The 17,490-nt window shown below is 38.6% G+C and overlaps 1 protein-coding gene across 3 annotated transcripts in view; it reads right to left on the bottom strand.

Moving 5' to 3' along the window:
* Positions 1-17,490, bottom strand: part of vwa5b1 (von Willebrand factor A domain containing 5B1) — a 52,747-nt gene that overhangs the window by 29,055 nt on the left and 6,202 nt on the right. For all 3 annotated transcript variants that reach the window (XM_073875498.1, XM_073875499.1, XM_073875497.1), the window contains 9 exons: positions 16,902-17,064; positions 15,389-15,547; positions 15,020-15,239; positions 12,958-13,106; positions 12,146-12,277; positions 9,595-9,719; positions 6,372-6,548; positions 2,471-2,581; positions 1,882-2,084 (listed from right to left, as the gene is read on the bottom strand). In XM_073875498.1, the coding sequence (XP_073731599.1) occupies positions 1,882-2,084; positions 2,471-2,581; positions 6,372-6,548; positions 9,595-9,719; positions 12,146-12,277; positions 12,958-13,106; positions 15,020-15,239; positions 15,389-15,547; positions 16,902-17,040 (1,415 nt within the window). In that variant the 5' untranslated portion in view covers positions 17,041-17,064. The remainder of the gene's footprint in view (positions 1-1,881; positions 2,085-2,470; positions 2,582-6,371; positions 6,549-9,594; positions 9,720-12,145; positions 12,278-12,957; positions 13,107-15,019; positions 15,240-15,388; positions 15,548-16,901; positions 17,065-17,490) is intronic.

Here is a 17,490-nt window from a genome sequence, read left to right as displayed (position 1 = left end):
TTGAATTGAGTTGTGTGTGCGCGCGCGCGTGTGCGTGTGTAAATGCATCTTTTATAGTCATTAAGTAATCCTGTTATCCAATTTTTTTCCCAAATCATTTACATTTTAATCATTAACATTAAAGGCACACTCTTTTCATGACTAAAATAACAGTAAAGGGTAAAAAATATAATTGCCAAAAATTAAAACGGATAAAATGGAATTTGCAAAAATTAAAACGGATAAAACGGAATTTGGGAAAAAATAAAACGGAATTTGGGAAAAAATAAAACGGATTTTATAGGGCCCTACATGGACTACTTTGATGATATTTTTATTACCTTTCTGGACATGGACAGTATACCGTACATAGATTTTCAATGAAGAGGCCAACAAGCTCTCGGACTAAATATAAAACATCATAAACTGTGTTCTGAAGATGAACGGTGGTCGTACGAGTTTGGAACGGCATGAGGGTGAATCATTAATGACATTATTTTTGCGTGAACTATCCCTTTAACCCTGGTCAGGCATCTTGATGTAATGTCTTTGAAAAAAAGTTAAATCTAAAAGGTTCTCAATACTAAAATATTTTGTTAATAGATATGCAGCCAGAATCAGAGCTGGCATTCGGACTCATTAGCGAGGACTGTACGACCTTGATACATGAGTCAATTTGTGCTTAACAAATTTCAAATGCAAAATTCCAATGCCCTGAAAATGTGTTTAGACTGATAAATAGGGCTGTCAAATGATTAATCAAGAAGTTTGTGTTTGCATGATTTATGTTTGTGTAATTATTATGTATATACAGTGTTCGAATTGAGGGGGGTTGGGGTGGTCCCCAACCTCCTATAAGCATTGAGGGACCACCTATAACGCACAAAATATAAATTAAGGGGGTCCCCTGGTTTTTTATTAAAAATAAAATACTATGAGCGTGTAATTATTATGTATATACAGTGTTCAAATTGAGGGGGGGCTGGGGTACTCCCGGACCTCCTATAAGCATCAAGGGACTACCTATAAAGCACAAAATAAAAAATTGGGGGGTCCCCGGTTTTTTATTAAAAATACTATGAGTGTGTAATTATTATGTATATACAGTGTTCAAATTGAGGGGGGGCTGGGGTGGTCCCGGACCTCCTATAAGCATCGAGGGGCCGCCTATAAAGCACAAAATATAAATTAGGGGGGTCCCCTTGTTTTTTATTAAAAATACTATGAGTGTGTAATAATTATGTATAAACAGTGTTCAAATTGAGGGGGGGCTGGGGTGGTCCCGGACCTCCTATAAGCATCGAGGGGCCGCCTATAAAGCACAAAATATAAATTAGGGGGATCCCATGGTTTTTTATTAAAAATAAAATACTATGAATTTAAAACACTTATGCTGCGATGCCACAAAGCGATACTGTCCCAATATGTGATATTATTTGTCCCAATTTCGCATTAAAATAATCCAAAATATTTCTGTCTGAAATAAATTTAATCTCTCAAGTGCACCTCATTCTGTAGGAATTGACAGATTATAAGATTTATATATAGGATTGGGTTAGGGGCTTTTAAAAAAATATTATTATTAAGAATAAAGAATATAAAGAATTATTATTTCACACTAATTTGAGGGGTAAAAATTAGTTAAGGGTAACTTGGGGTTTCTTTGATTAAAACGAAACAAAAAATGTTGATCCAGGATCACATCTTACTTCGTGAAATCACAGCGACCCCCAATAATCTTTGACATAATTCGAACACTGTATATATGTACATAAACTTTCATTTTGTATGCGATTAATTGTAATTTAATTGTTTGACAGCCCTGCTTATAAACAATTTCAAGATTGCACAACCTTTCCATAAATCCCAAACTTGTGCAAACATTAAAGGAAGATTATTGACCTGGTGAATCGGGCATGGCTACGAAGCAACTCGATGACCTTTCCCGTGTTACCGACGGCACCATCCGTCAGCAGGAACAGCAGGCGAGGATGACCCTTCTGCATGGGCTGCCGAAGGATCCAGTTGAGCGGAGCCAGTAGGTTTGTGCCGCCCATGTCAGCCCGAATCTTCTTCACATACTCGCAAGCCAAAGCTAAAGTCACCTGTAACATAAATGAGATTTTTATCAGTTTATCATTTCCAGTGAAAATGTCTTTTAAATGTACTTTAGGATAGAATAATAAAACTAGCTTTGCCAGTGGGATATGAAACAGGAGTGTAATAATATGGATTTTTGTGGAAAATACAGATTAGGCATTTTTACAGTGTTTAGTGTACAACACACGTTTTGTGAATTATGAAACTTTATTACATAAACGTTATTACATAAACTTTTATATAAAAGTAAATTATCAATGGTACCCGGCAGACAAGCACAAATATTTATCATTTTTAAAGTACAAACCGCCACAGTATGACTGCTGTGCTAATGAGGGCAGCGAGCGTTGTATGCTCACTGCTTTGCCCTGTGTCTCTGCGGGTGACCTACCTCATCGTAGCTTTGACTGGTGGCAAACAGAGTTTTGAACTTGGACCCGAAGCCTACTATATTGAATAAGCATGCTGGGAAAAGACTTTTCAAAATCACGACCATTGCATCCTGTGAACACACAAGAAAGGAGGTTAGTGCAGTAAATGAGGACAGGAGATGCACTAGTTAGATAACAGATCAGATACAATAGAGGAAGTAAAAGTGGTGGAAGATGAAAGAGCAGAGGAAGAGGTGTTTACAGCGGTCAGGTCGAGTGACATTGATGAAGGGTCTGCAGGGGTACGCTTTATATAATTGAGTTTATAATTGGCCTCTGCAGATGGGATTGGCACTATGCTACTGGCCAGGTTGCATTTTAGCTCTGGACGTTCTGCTTTTACCTTAAGGAAATAGCATTGTCATTATATCTAACAAACCCATAGTGCTTTAATTGTACATTTATAGTGCTTTGCTATTTGCAGAAACAAGTGCTCATTAACCAAAGCGAGTTACTGTAACTTAATTGCAAGAATTCACCCCGTCAGGGTTAAAACAACCATCTTTGTTTTAGGCAGAAATGCACCCAACGTCTGACTAAACAGATGAGATAATAACTGTCTGAGCAAAACTTTTTTCTAAATGTCAACAAAAAACTATTTGTTATGTGACTAAAACTTAATTTTGCTGTCTCGCAATAAGTAATTCCACACAGGCCCACTCCTCCACACAGATGTTCTCTAGATCAGTCAGGTTTCTGGCCTGTCGCTGAGAAGAAACACAGCGTTTGAGCTCCCTCCAAAGATTCTCTATTGGGTTTAGGTCTGGAGACTGGCTAGGCCACGCCAGAACCTTGATATGCTTCTTACAAAGCCACTCCTTGGTTATCCTGGCTGTGTGCCTCGGGTCATTGTCATGTTGGAAGACCCAGCCTCGACCCATCTTAAATGCTCTAACTGAGGGAAGGAGGTTGTTCCACAAAATCTTGCAATACATGGCCCCGGTCATCCTCTCCTTAATACAGTGCAGTCGCCCTGTCCCATGTGCAGAAAAACACCCCCAAAGCATGATGCTACCACCCCCATGCTTCACACTAGGGATGGTGTTCTTGGGATGGTACTCATCATTCTTCTTCCTCCAAACACCTTTAGTGGAATTATGACCAAAAAGTTCTATTTTGGTCTCATCTGACCACATGACTTTCTACCATGACTCCTCTGGATCATCCAAATGGTCATTGGCAAACTTAAGACGGGCCTGAACATGTGCTGGTTTAATCAGGGGAACCTTCCGTGCCATGCATGATTCCAAACCATGACTCTTAGTGTATTACCAACAGTAACCTTGGAAACGGAGGTCCCAGCCAGAGTCCTGCAACGGGTCGGGTACCCGCATAAAAGTGTCTTAAACGGGTGGATTGTGACATTCCTAAAATTCACGGGCGGGGCCGCGGGCGGATAATTAACTCAGTGCGGGCGGGTAGTAGTGCAAATGAAAATGTGTGCAAAATTTGTATGTCTAAGAATGTGCACACCAAAACTTTTAAACACGGCTGTTTTTTCAGCCAAGCGCTTTTTAGCTGTGATACTTACTGTAAGCTGTGAGCCGGTTGGTTGTTGTGATACTTGTCCCGCCCCTTCTCCACTGTGATACGACGGCCGTGTGAGAACTGACATTGATGAGCGGCGCATTTCACCCAAACTTGAATCTCTTTCAACTCTCAACGCTCAGCGCCGGCTTATTTGAAAAACGGCCGCGGGGGTAAAAGCTTTGGTGTGCACGCCCTAATTACCATTACACGCGCAACATATGACATTTGACCCATCATGTCACCACCACTACAACAGTGCTCAACCTTTGTTGATTCTTCTCGTAGCCTAGTTGGAGCGAGCGTTGCAGGACTCTGGCATAAAGTTTTGCTGTTGATAGCCGGAAGCTGAACATCTTCTCTTAGAAAGCATTTAGAGACGAGACTTAGGAGCACAGCAGGGGTTGTGTAGGTAGGTTGTTCTTTTTCTTGGTCTTTTTTTATTAATAGGTCTATTTCTGTATAGTTATCAGGTTCCATTTGTGCCGATAGGCTACTTAAATGGCACAAAACAGAGCGCACTTTAGCCTGTTTCATTAGGCCATTCATGACGCTGTTGTGATGTTGAGAGAGGTACGAGATAAAAAATAAAGCACTTTAATTGGAATGATTTTAGCGTGTGTGATTTATGCGTGTGTGGGACGGGTCAGGTAACGGGCCAAATAATAACGGGTCCGGGGGGGTGCGGATTTAATTTTGATACCATCACGGATGACGGGTCGGATCTGGTGCTAAACTTTGCGGGTACGGGTGGGAGCGGGTCTCCAAAAATGGACCCGTGCAGGACTCTGGTCCCAGCTCTTTTCAGGTCATTGACCAGCTTCTCCCGTGTAGTTCTGGGCTAATTTCTCACCTTTCTTAGGATCATTGAGACCTCACAAGGTGAGATCTTGCATGGAGCCCCAGTCCGAGGGAAATTTACAGTCATGTTTAGCTTCTTCCATTTTCTAATGATTGCTCCAACAGTGGACCTTTTTTCACCAAGCTGCTTGGCAATTTCCCTGTAGCCCTTTCCAGCCTTGTGGAGGTGTACAATTTTGTCTCTAGTGTCTTTGGACAGCTCTTTGGTCTTGGCCATGTTAGTAGTTGGATTCTTACTGATTGTATGGGGTGGACAGGTGTCTTTATGCAGCTAACAACCTCAAACAGGTGCATCTAATTTAGGATAATAAATGGAGTGGAGGTGGACATTTTAAAGGCAGACTAACAGGTCTTTGAGGGTCAGAATTCTAGCTGATAGACATATATATATATATATATATATATATATATATATATATATATATATATATATATATATATATATATATATATATATATATATATATATATATATATATATATATATATATATATACACACACACACACACACACACACAGTGAAGATGAATGACAAATCTTTGCTCAAATTTGCACAATAATCACAGATCCACCTCCCTAAAACACCTCTCTCGCATACAATTACATTTATTTACTTTCTGTCTTATTACCACAGTGCTATTCTCCTTTTCTGGCCCAGGAAAGATCAAACAAAATTTACTGACATTTCTGGATGAAGTCTCCTTAAGGGTCAGGGATATTCTGGGAAAGATATTACCACAGTAGTGACCCGAGCCTTTGAAAGAGGACAGTCTTGTGTCTGTGGTCAGAAGTGGAGCGTCCTCAATCAAATTCAGTGAGTCATCGCTGCTGCGCTGTGCACGCGCACGTCACGCTGCGAAGCACCATCAACACACATACACCATTCACAGAGAACACGAAATCTCCAACCACTGCATGGAGACTTACTGGGTTCAATTATTGTAGCAGCTTGTGGCATTTGATTCAACAAGCTGTTCAATTCAGTATGTGGCCCTTTAATGTGCGGTTTTAAACATCTGTTTCAGGAAAATGCTTGTAATATGACTACATATACATTCAGGCCCCATATAGCTGTGTGAAGAGGTTAAAAAAATGTATTTATGGCAAACACTTTATCCGAAGCAACTTACAGTGCATGTGCATCTTTTATGAATTGAATGGCAAGAACTTTACAATCTTTGTAAAAGCAGCTTTTCACTTTAGCAATCCGGTACTTTTTTGCACCCTGACGCCTAGAAATTGCATAATGCCAGCCAATCAGCAGACCTGCCAACTGCAGTCACCAAGACAGACTATTAATGGTCCATATGGGGTCTGTCCAAACCTGACACTAATGCAGAACCATTTCTTCGCTCACATGTATACATACCGTAAACCCTCGCTGCTTTAGTGGTCATTTATAAAGCCGGAGCACTAAACCACTGAATAAATAAATGTGTTCAGCAGTTAATGACCCTTCATAGAGCCGTACCTTCACCCGCTTGATGTTGACCCCGCTCATGCTGCCACTACGATCAATGAGAAAGATGAACTCCCCCTGGATGCTCCGCAGGTCGGAGGTCGTAGAGCGAAGGTCCGGGCAGAAGTTTAGCATAACCACAGGGTTGTGAAGTATGTCCTTATGGAGTCTTTTCCGAATTATGTCTACCTAAAGAGCCAGTAAAAGAAATAAACTATGGTGACACCGTATTTTCATTTAAATCAGCCTTATATCATAAAAGATAACACAAACTATAATAACGTTAAAAAGTAGAAAAATTCAAACTTAATGAGAAGCATAACGTTCCGACGATAAATTCGATTTACTTAAAATGTCATGTACGCCAAAAGTTAACATAACAACATCATAAATTATGTAAATTCTGTCTAATTTTGAAACATTTAGCCTACTTGGGGGTCCTCTCTATCCATTAAAGGGACACTCCACTTTTTTGAAAATATGCTCATTTTCCAGCAATGATATTATGCACTGCTCGAAAATAGTCCCCTTGATAACTTTCAATAGCTGGGGACTATTTTCAGGCACTGCGCAATATCATTACGCCTCCTGCAGCCATGCCACGACAGCAAAATCCCTGATCATTACGCCAGAATGAGAGTATAGTTCCTAGCTATATCGGCCTAGAAAATCGCAACTTTTTATTTTCTGTCTTTGTACACAATGTAACTACAGAAGAGTCAAGTTTTAAATATCCAAACGCTTTAGTTATTTTTTAGCACAATGCTAAATGGTCTAATCAGATTCAATGGATTATGCTAAGCTATGCTAAAAGTGGTACCGCCAGACCCGGAGTTCGACTAAATATATTCCAAAACGATAAAAATCATGTTTAACTCTAGGGGAGCCGGAAAATTAGCATATTTTCAATAAAAGTGTATAATTTAATCTGTTTTGTTTATTTCAAATTCTAAGCCTGAGATTGATTTGTCACAAATTTTCTTTGATGGGGCCATGAAGGGATGCAACCTACAGTATGCAAGAAGGGTCCATCGGGAAGACTTTGAAAACCACTGGTCCTAAATAGGAAAATAATTGATTTAAGCAAGACCGATCACTATGAGAGATCTATTGGAGTTCATGAAGTCCCGTTTCGTCATTTCTGAGTAAAGATTAAATTAAAGGAGCACAGAGGAGGTCAAATTTACACTTACTTTACCACACGACAGGGTAGCAACACTATGGGCTGAATCTGAAGACCTTTGACGGTTTCCATAGAAACCTCTATTCATTGCAAATCATTTTAGGGCTGAATGTTCTTTCCCTCCTGTGAAGGAATAGTGTCACTCACTTAAGATGCAATTGAAGCATTTGTGCTGCTGGTAAACATGCATCTGTTCCAACACTTCCACTTAATGCTAAAATTTCCTGAAGCGCCAGTTAATGTGAATAGATAAATGAGTTTGAACTAAACGGATAACCAAACTAAAACCAATTGTTTTCTTGTTTCGTTTAACTTCTGATTTGGAGTAATGATGCTATTAGACTAACTTCTGAATAACTTTTGATAGAAGCGCATCAAGGAAACATCTCCGTATCAGAGACTTCAGAAAATCACTGTTAACCCTAAAAAAACTAAGTTTTGTGACTCTTCTAATACTTTCTATATGTTATAATACTTAAAGGTGCCTAAAAATGCATTGCAATAATCTGTTAAATTGTTCTCTGATCTCTAAATAGAAGATATGTGAGTTTATTAAGTGCAAAAATGATCCAGAAACGTTTTTAAATGTCCATTTACATGTCCCTTAGAATGAAATAGTCTATTATTACCTTATTTGAAAGGGTCATGAATAATAATGTTGAGCTCTGCTCTGATTGGCTGTTTCTCAGAGCAGTTTAGTTCAGTAGCTCTGTGTGTGTGCAAACAGACCTTATGTTTGTGCCTGTATCAGACGAAGATACAGATTTTGAGGAATAATCAATTATTCAGAGATTGTTAATGGAAGTTTCTGAGTGGTAAGCTTGTGTTATTTCAGTATGGACCTGCAAAACGTAACTGTAACGTGAATAGTAGATCTTCCGCCTTAACGCTAGCATATAGCATTAACTAGCACATAGCATTAACTCAGCCGTCACAACGTTGTTTTTAGCACTTTAACAACATTGTAATTAATTTAATGTGTAAGTTAATGTTGGGGGTGTACATCACTTTTGTTGAGATTAGCCTGTGTTACATAAAAATGAGAAAACAATCGTTTTTGAGGCTCACGAAATGTCATTGTCCATCTATGCCTAGGTAAATACAGTTTTAGCTTCTTTTACCTTTAAACTAGTGCACCATTGTCTGGTTTCACAGACAAGGCTTAGCTAAAGCCAGGACTAGGCCTTAAAGGCCGAAGTATAGTCCCGTTTTTTCGCATACGCGAGGGTAACCCGTGTACATTGTACGCATAGGTCGCATATGCACCTACAGCAATGTTTTATGTAGCCCAGATGCCTTGCATTTTGTCACAATGCACATGCGTCAAACCTTTGCGTACACGTACGAGTCGACCGTGCGCATACGTACACATAAAAAACAGACTATACTCTGGCTTTACTTGAATTAAGATGTTTAAGCATATTTTTAAAAATGCTTTAAAAAAAGAAGTTACTGGAGTGTAACTTAAGACAAATCAACGGCACTTGCAAGTTATTTTCAGTTGAAACAGGCCAAAAATGTGTTTTAGTCTAGGATTAGCCTTAAAGGCACAATGTGTAGTTTTTAAATTATTTTATTGGTCAAAATCAATGTCTTTATTCATAAATATGTCCTCACTGGTGTCAAATGACATCTGGCAATGATCTGACTTTTCTTGGTAAGCTTATCATTCAGCAGCACTGTTTTTGTAATCTTTTGTTGGATATTTTGTAAATAAATGGAAAGTGTTTAATCTTTAATGGGCCATGCTGGTGTGTTGATTTATTACTTACATTAACACAAAGAGGAAAATGATCACAGCATGTTTTAAAGATGTGAGAATTATTTCAAACAAGTTCATTTATAATGTAGTTACCAGCTTAAAACCCCGGCTGACAGTCAAAACAAATATTCTGTGACATTTAGCAGTTCTGGGACAGACTTTGCCAATTATATTCAGTCCCACTAAATACCATTATCTTCCTCCTCCTTTACAGTCCATTGAGTTTTGATTTTTTTTTGTCCTTGTATGACCCACAATTTTTTGTGTCTCTCTCAGTGACATTCACTCACTATTTTCTCATTACTGCAGTCCTTCTTCGTGGCTTTGATGTAGTCGCTCCTTCCTTTCAGATGTTCGTCGTATTCCTCCGGTGTCATGTCTCCATCCTCGATGAGAACGTGTGGTAGATGAGGCTCTGCACACAGGAAGGAAGACTTTTTATGTACACCATAGTGTAAAGACAGCTCTCATAATTCACTCATCTTTCTCTCTATTAGTAGCAGTCACGAAGGACACAAAGTGCACCCATATTTTGGTTTAAATCTGTAGCTGTATCGATGAAAAGGGCTAGAGAAAATTGGTGCACGGTAGGTCGTCCATTCACTTGCCACTTTGACTCTGTGCACAATGCCGCCGGCCTCACTAATGAATTCAATTGCACAGCGCTGGCCTCGGGTTGGCTGGAGAGTGAGGCAATCTTTCGAGACATTTTATGAGGCAGTATGAGATTCATTTATGCCTCACACACACACCGGGTGAAGGTTGAGAGGCACGATGAGGTGGGCAGAGACAAATACAGGCATGGGAGTTTAGATCTGAATGGAAGATCAGGAAATGTTGTTATGATCTGAGCGATGTTTCGACAGCTTCCGATTTGATTAAACAATGCACATTTCATGCATGTAGATGAGATCAGCGCTGGTTTGTTTTACAAAGCTCAGATTAGCACGGGTCACTGTGTGGGTATGATCTTGTTTGACTATCTATAGACCGTTTCATCAGACGCACGTGCGGTGATGCAATTACCCGTCTGGTCCGAACTTTACTTCCGATTTCTGTTTGTTTAACGGTCTGACTAGTTGCTGAAACTGAAACAAATACCTTGTTGAAAAAAAATTTTTTGGTTTCCTAGGTAATCTACGTGTTGTTTATTTAGCTCGTTATATAAATAAACTACTTTAAACGGATTTTGTTGTTAGTTATTCTTAGTAGGGCTGGGCGATATGGCCAAAAAATTATCAAATGTTTCAACGCATTTGGATTCCGTGATTCCGTCCGCGTTTTCATCACTAAAAAATGAATAACTTGCCTCATCTTACTCCACTCCTTCAAGTTTAATTGACACTGTGATTGTAAACCAAGTGCGCGTGGCGTATCCGGAAGTGCTTGCGCAACATTATGCACTGTGCGTAAACATTATCGATCACTTATCAAACTGTCGTTATCGTTTTATCGGGAAAATTTATATTGGTAAAATTACCGTTACCGAATTATCGCCCAGCACTAATTCTTAGCGGAGTTTACCGAAAGTTGCATGTTTTCCACGAAAGCTGTTTGTTTATGTTGTTACTGCTGAAACCGTCTATAGCTGCGTTACTTTCCATTACCCTTCAAACTGCGCAAATAGCGAATTAAAAATGCACCCAATGTAATATCGCAAAAACGTTTTAACGCTCGGGTGAGGTGGTTTTTTATTTCGAAAAAGAATATATCGCAAAGACGCAATGAAAACATTTAAATGTAACTTGACATGCGCAAAAGTCACATGATAATTTTTTTAATATGGCACGCTATGTTTGGTTGGAGGACAAGACAGAAGAGGTGTTTTTTACTTTATGTGGGGGTCACAAGAACCAACAAACACATGACTTTTCGGAAGTCGACTGCTCTGTATGATTTCGAGTCACTCTCGCTGTATTTTGATATTATCTGTCAGTCGGTTTGCGCAGTGCCGTATGAAGTCGAACACATGGTTTTTGTAATGACTTATCGCAAGACAACAGAATTTTGTTTTAGTTGCATAACATTGGTTAATAGAAACACCGTCATATCACAATTATTTTTTGATGGCATTTAGAAAATAATGTTAAAGTTTTGCGCAAATCTTTAAAACTGACATTTCACAAGAATTTTTTAAGATGTCAAATAAATCTTTGGTGTCCCCAGAATACATATGTGAAGTTTTAGCTCAAAATACCATATAGATAATTTATTATAACAAGTTCAAATTGCCACTTTGTAGGTGTGAGCAAAAATGTGCCGTTTTTGGGTGTGTCCTTTTAAATGCAAATGAGCTGATGAAATGCAAACATTGATCACCATAATGGTGGTTTAATGAAATTGAAACTCAATTGTGCCGTCAATTTTCTCGCTCTCTCTCTGCACTAAATGTCAGTGCTGTGGTTGGATAGTGCAGATTAAGGGGCGGTCTTATTATAATAAGATCCCCTTATGACATTACAAGGGAAGCCAAATTTCAATTCCCTAATTTTTCACATGCTTAAAGAGAATGGTTGACCAAAACTAAGTTACTGGGTTGATCTTTTTCACATTTTATAGTTTGATAAAAGCACTGGAGACAATTATAGCACTTAAACATGTTTTTACCCTTAAATGGAAACGCAGTTAATGTTCCCTCAAATACATGACAAATCTCAGTGTTAGCCACATAAGAAAAACAGGTTGTCAACGATTGTAAATAATGTTTATCTCAGATATAATGGTGAGTGCTGTTTGCCATACAACACAGCTTTTGTAATCACCACTAATTTAGTTAAAGAACAATCAGTGGAAGGATCTCAACATAATAAACAAACACAAATGTGTATGTGTGTTACACACCACTAGGGTAGATCAGTATCTCCACGGGGCAGTCGTAAGTGTATTTGTCCGCTAGCGTGACCATGATGCTGGTTGCTGAGCGAGCCGATGGGTCGGCATCAGCCCGGATGGCATGGGAGGGACTCTCCACACCTGCACAGAAATACTTGTAAAGCATCTGAAATAGGCAGGTGCCACACACATCACAGCACATGGAGGGTGCTGACCACTCCCTAACACAAACATGCATACCAAAAAATATAGCCGTTTTTAAAGACTACAACTACTTTCCTCCATTTTTCTAAGGGTGATAATTGTAAATATGGCTCACAGTGAGTTGTTTCTTACTATGCCAGATGTATTACTCTGAGATAATATTATTGTGTTTTTTTAGAATTGTATATTAGACATCTGTTTTCATGTTTATATATATATCCAGTGAGTAGTTTTTTCAAAATCAAGTGAAGAATTTCTGGTCACCAACATATGCAAGCGCATTAACAGGTATAGTTTATTTATAAGTTAGCATGTCTTGTTCTTGTCAATTGTAATAAATGAACACTGAATTTGTTAGTGTCAGGCTCTATCAGCATGAGATGTTGGTGACCTGGTGTTCTCACACAGCCCCTTAACTAGCTAACTAGCTCTTATCAGCAGGGGTATCAGGCTCAAAATGCAATTGGTAGCTTTCTAGACTTTCTCAGATAGGATGTGAAGGAAATATATGCTGGGTTCAATTTAACACCCTAGAGGTTTCCTTGCACTCCTAGCTTCTGTTAAGGCCGCAGAGCTGCAATCTGGTTGCTGGTTGGATTGTGTGGAGATGTAATGACCTGCCAGTAGATACGGTCCTCTGATCTCCAGCTGGAAGTTAAACGCATAGTCGATGGAGTTGATGGTCTCCTCTTGCAACAGAGCAGACAGGAACACACCCGAGGTCGTCTGCTCATGATTTCCAACTGCACAATGATGTTTATCCCTCCTTAAACAAATCACACATTTACCTTTTCGTCTTCTTACCAATTCACGTAAAATATGCAAGTCCTTAAAAATCTTAGACCTTAATCAGTATTGACTTCATGTACAGTAAACATCTTAAACAGCCCTGAAAGGGACATAATAATGTTAAAGTGTTACTGCAGGTAAGCTTGGCTTGGCGTTTTGTACAATATTTGCTTTTAATGCCCATCAGCTTCAGCTTAGATTAAGCAATCAAAATATGAGGTGTAAGGTACAAAATGAAACTGTAAACTTTTAAGGTATTTATCACAGGGTTCAAGGAACTTTCAAGGACTTTCCAGGTCCAATACCCCCAACTTCAAGGACTAAATGTGGGGACACATTTCAAGTGAGAGCAAGGTTACATCGTGTTACCTTTTAAGATAAATTGTTAAAGTTCCCTTTTGAGGGAACTTGCGCTGCGGCACTGCGGTGACACTTTGGGACGCCTCCAGGGGTAAATTCATCTGAATGTGTATAACAAATTCAACAAATAGTGAAGCTTAACGACAAAGACAGGGTGACGCGAGAGCCAGGAAGTATATTGCTATCTGAAATATTCATGTGTCACGCAGAAAGTATGGCAAGGGAGACGCAGCGTCTCGTTCCCTTCTCAGGGAACAACAGTTACATATGTAACCCGAGACGTTTTCATGTGTCATACACAACTATGCAAAAAAGCATTTTGGTATGAATCAACATTCAAATACAGAAGATATAAGCATTTAAAGCAAACAGTTTAAAGTCTAGAACTTTTGTGATATTATCCTACACTACACAGGGAATAAAACTGATTTTTTTTTGTTCAGAAAACTTAGATTTAAGCACTTTCAATGACCTGTATCTGGGTGATTCTCACGAAAACTTGGTTTTAAACATGTCAAGCATGAAAATGTAAAAATTGCTTAAATTTACTTTTTTTCCCACCAGACATTGAAAAACAAAGTCTGGAGTAAATGGGAACATTAATTTAAAAACTTTTACTTATCATTTAACACTTTTTGTAACATAATTTAAAAAATTAGTCCTAAAAAATCTCATTACCGCAACAGTCAGAAAACATCAACACTGACATATTTTCAAAATGACATGACAAACCTGAAAGAACATAATTTGGAGATTCTGCACATGCATTTAAAATCAAAGTATTATGCTTCTATTAATAAAATTAACATTTAATAAGCATCTGTTGCGGTAATGATAATCAAAATGTCGTGTAAGCATTCTGACAAGACAATATTTCAAATTAACTGTAAAAAAAATGATCTTACCTGGTAGCCATCTTGAAGTAACTGGTCCATGTGCTTGGTCACTCAAAATTAAACTTTATCAAAATTCTGTATGTGTGCTTAAACTGTTCTTAAAAAGTGTTGCGGAGGATGAGAACATCAGGCATGGACACATAATTTTCCTAATTTTTCTTCATTATTATACATGAATATTCAGTAAATATTTTTTCTGTCATCTAAAGTAGTCTAGCAAAACATCCATTTATTTTTTTTCTTAATATTTTTTGTGTTAATTTGATTAAATTACAACATAACGCATGTTCAAACACAGCCGGACACATTGCGGTAATGAGAATTTTAGCAGAAAATGAGATAAAATGTATAATTATAAATTCTTATGTTGAAATCACACATTGTGCAAGGTAGAACACAGTATTGTGTTAATTCTGATGCTTTTTTAATGTTATTATATTACACATTTTAAAGCTAAAATCATTAGTGCCGTAGTGTTTCAATGGTTTCGTGAGAATCACCCATCTATGTACAGTATGTATATTTTCAAAAATTTCCCAGGGCCTTGAATTTTTTCCCCCAGATTCACAAACTTCCAAGGATTGAAATCCAAAGTTATTCAAGATGATAAGAAAGATTTATAAATCTTTTGTACCTTCTTGCAGTGCTGGGGGAAAATGTTGGATCTTCTTTGACGGACCGTTGGACCCGTGGGGAACATGCGGGCGGTGATGTTACCAGAATCCCACCATTAGGAAGTGTACACAGTTCAGACGAGGTGCTGACCTGTATATTTATGGTCTCCAAAGGTGGAACAACCCCCAGATTGACCACCAGAACCGTCCTCTCCTGATCCTCATCCAAAACTATATGACCTGCAGGAAAATGATATAGTCAGGTGAACTTATGAGAACATAATCTCATGTTCAGCATAACAGAATTAAACTGATTTAATCAGCTGTTCAAAACCAGGAATTATTCAAGTACACTTTAACAAGCATAATAAACGAACATGCAATCTTACCACCTCCACTCTGCGGAAATTCATCGGCGTGACAGCAATCAAAGTAACAGTCATCGATTTTTGTTTTGTCTTTGACCTGCACGGTTATTATCTGGCTGCCAATCATTGCTTCGAACCCAACCACCACGCAGCACTCTTCAAGTGGGTATATAAAGACTCCTGCATGAATCACAGTAAAAGCATTAGAAAGTCTGAGCGATTTATTGCATTTATTAAGAATGCAATTTCTGTTAGATAATGATGAAAACCAATTTCTGCACAAAGTGAATTTTGTATTTGACAGAAATTAAATCGTTTAAATGACTTCAGCACTGACCGATCCAAAACCAAATCTGTTTGAAGCCGATATGACATTTCCAGGTTTCACAGAAAGGTTTGTGTTTCTCACCCTGTTGGGCATTTGACTACCTCAACTGGAGATTTTGAAAAAGGATTACTAGGATAATAATAAAGCAGGCTGATGTGTTTCCTCCTAAATTGCTTTTGAGGCCAAAAATCAAAACTGTGGTTTGCATCATAGGCTTACTGTGAAAGGAAATTGATTTTGGAAAATGTTTTTATGAGAAAGTGATGTTTTTGAAAAAACTGGTGGGTCCCTCTAGATGTTTTCGGTAAGATGCCAAAGTCATTCAGTGTAAATCCAAGGGGTTTTATTGACATGTGCACAAAAAATTCTGAACATAAACAATTAATACCTGGGGGCTTATTCAAACCCTTAACCCTACATATGGGCAATAATGATAGTCATACTTAAAGGCGCAGTGCACGATTTTTTATAAACACTTTGGAAAACGGAGTCGGGCCGAGTATCAAAACACACTTGTAGCCAATTAGCAGTAAGGGGCGTGTCTACTAACCGACATCAGGGCTGCGTTCAGCCCCGACAAAACGTTGCACAACGTTTATTAAACTGAAACGGTAATGCATTGAACTCTCTGTTGTGATGACGCAAGAGTTGCAACTACGGTAGCTGAGAGGCCATTCTTTGTTATCTTTTATAAATGTTTTAAAAGCCTGATGAAATCGTTATAAATGTGTGTTTAATACTGTAATATACCCTCGATGTTACAGTCACTGACCTTGCCGTCCAGAATGAAAGACAACATTCCAACTTGAAGCCATTGAGCGAGCTGTCTCTTTACTATCGCGTGGTTTTATACATCTTGCCGCTGATTGGGCTGACATTTCGGACACACCCACCAAACAAGAGAAAACGCTTCTAAAACCTATTGCATTCCGTTGCACACCGTTTCAAGGAAACGTGTCGTTCAACCCGGAAACCGTAGCAAAACGTTGCGCACCGGTGTGAGATTGAACGTGCCCCAGGTTGCGTATGTGTGGGGCGGATCTATCAAAAAAAGGTCCAGATTCTATTGGGGTAGGGGCATTTGTTTAGAGGATTTCAAATGTCAACGTTGGCTTTCAGAGATCATGCACCCCGCCGTTAAGCAAGTACTACTAATGATGTCATCATGTGATAAGTACTTGGCATTTACATCATTAGCAGACTCACCCTCAATTGGGTGATCCTCAATGTTTTCGTAAGTCAGGGAGGCTGTCATTGCCAGGGTGTAACCTCTGACACAGGAAGTGATGTCAGAGACACTGAGAGGCAGAGCGCTCCTCTTGCTCTTGTTGATCAGACCCGGCATAATGAAAGTTCAATGTGATGTGCCCTTCAAAAGACCAGGTGAGATTGAAACCAAGGTTTAAATATAGATTGCCCAAAATAATCAAACTCTCATAAACATACAGTTCTCCTAAAAGCATTTGTTAATTTTGCAATTCAAGTAAAATTAAAACTCATAATTCATTCACCATTGTGCTGTTTCAAAGCCATATGACACAAAAGATGTTAGGGAGGATGTTGGTCAACCATTTGCTCTAATTGTATCAAAAACAGCAAAATGGCCCTTTAAGTCACTTTAAAAGTATGCATTTCATTGCATTAGATAAAAACATTGCTGATTGTTAAAACACATAATACAAGACTTATTTTAGTTAAATTTCCAATTACTCTTAGCCAAATGGTGCCATGCTCATTTGGATGTATAAAGGTGGTTATCATCAAGGTCCAACACATTCCACTTACATTTGACAAG

This window comes from Misgurnus anguillicaudatus, chromosome 13 (genome assembly GCF_027580225.2).
Source record: "Misgurnus anguillicaudatus chromosome 13, ASM2758022v2, whole genome shotgun sequence".
Classification (NCBI taxonomy): Eukaryota; Metazoa; Chordata; class Actinopteri; order Cypriniformes; family Cobitidae; genus Misgurnus; species Misgurnus anguillicaudatus.
The sequence above is the reverse complement of the archived record's forward strand: the minus strand, read 5'-3'. Positions and strand labels throughout refer to the sequence as shown.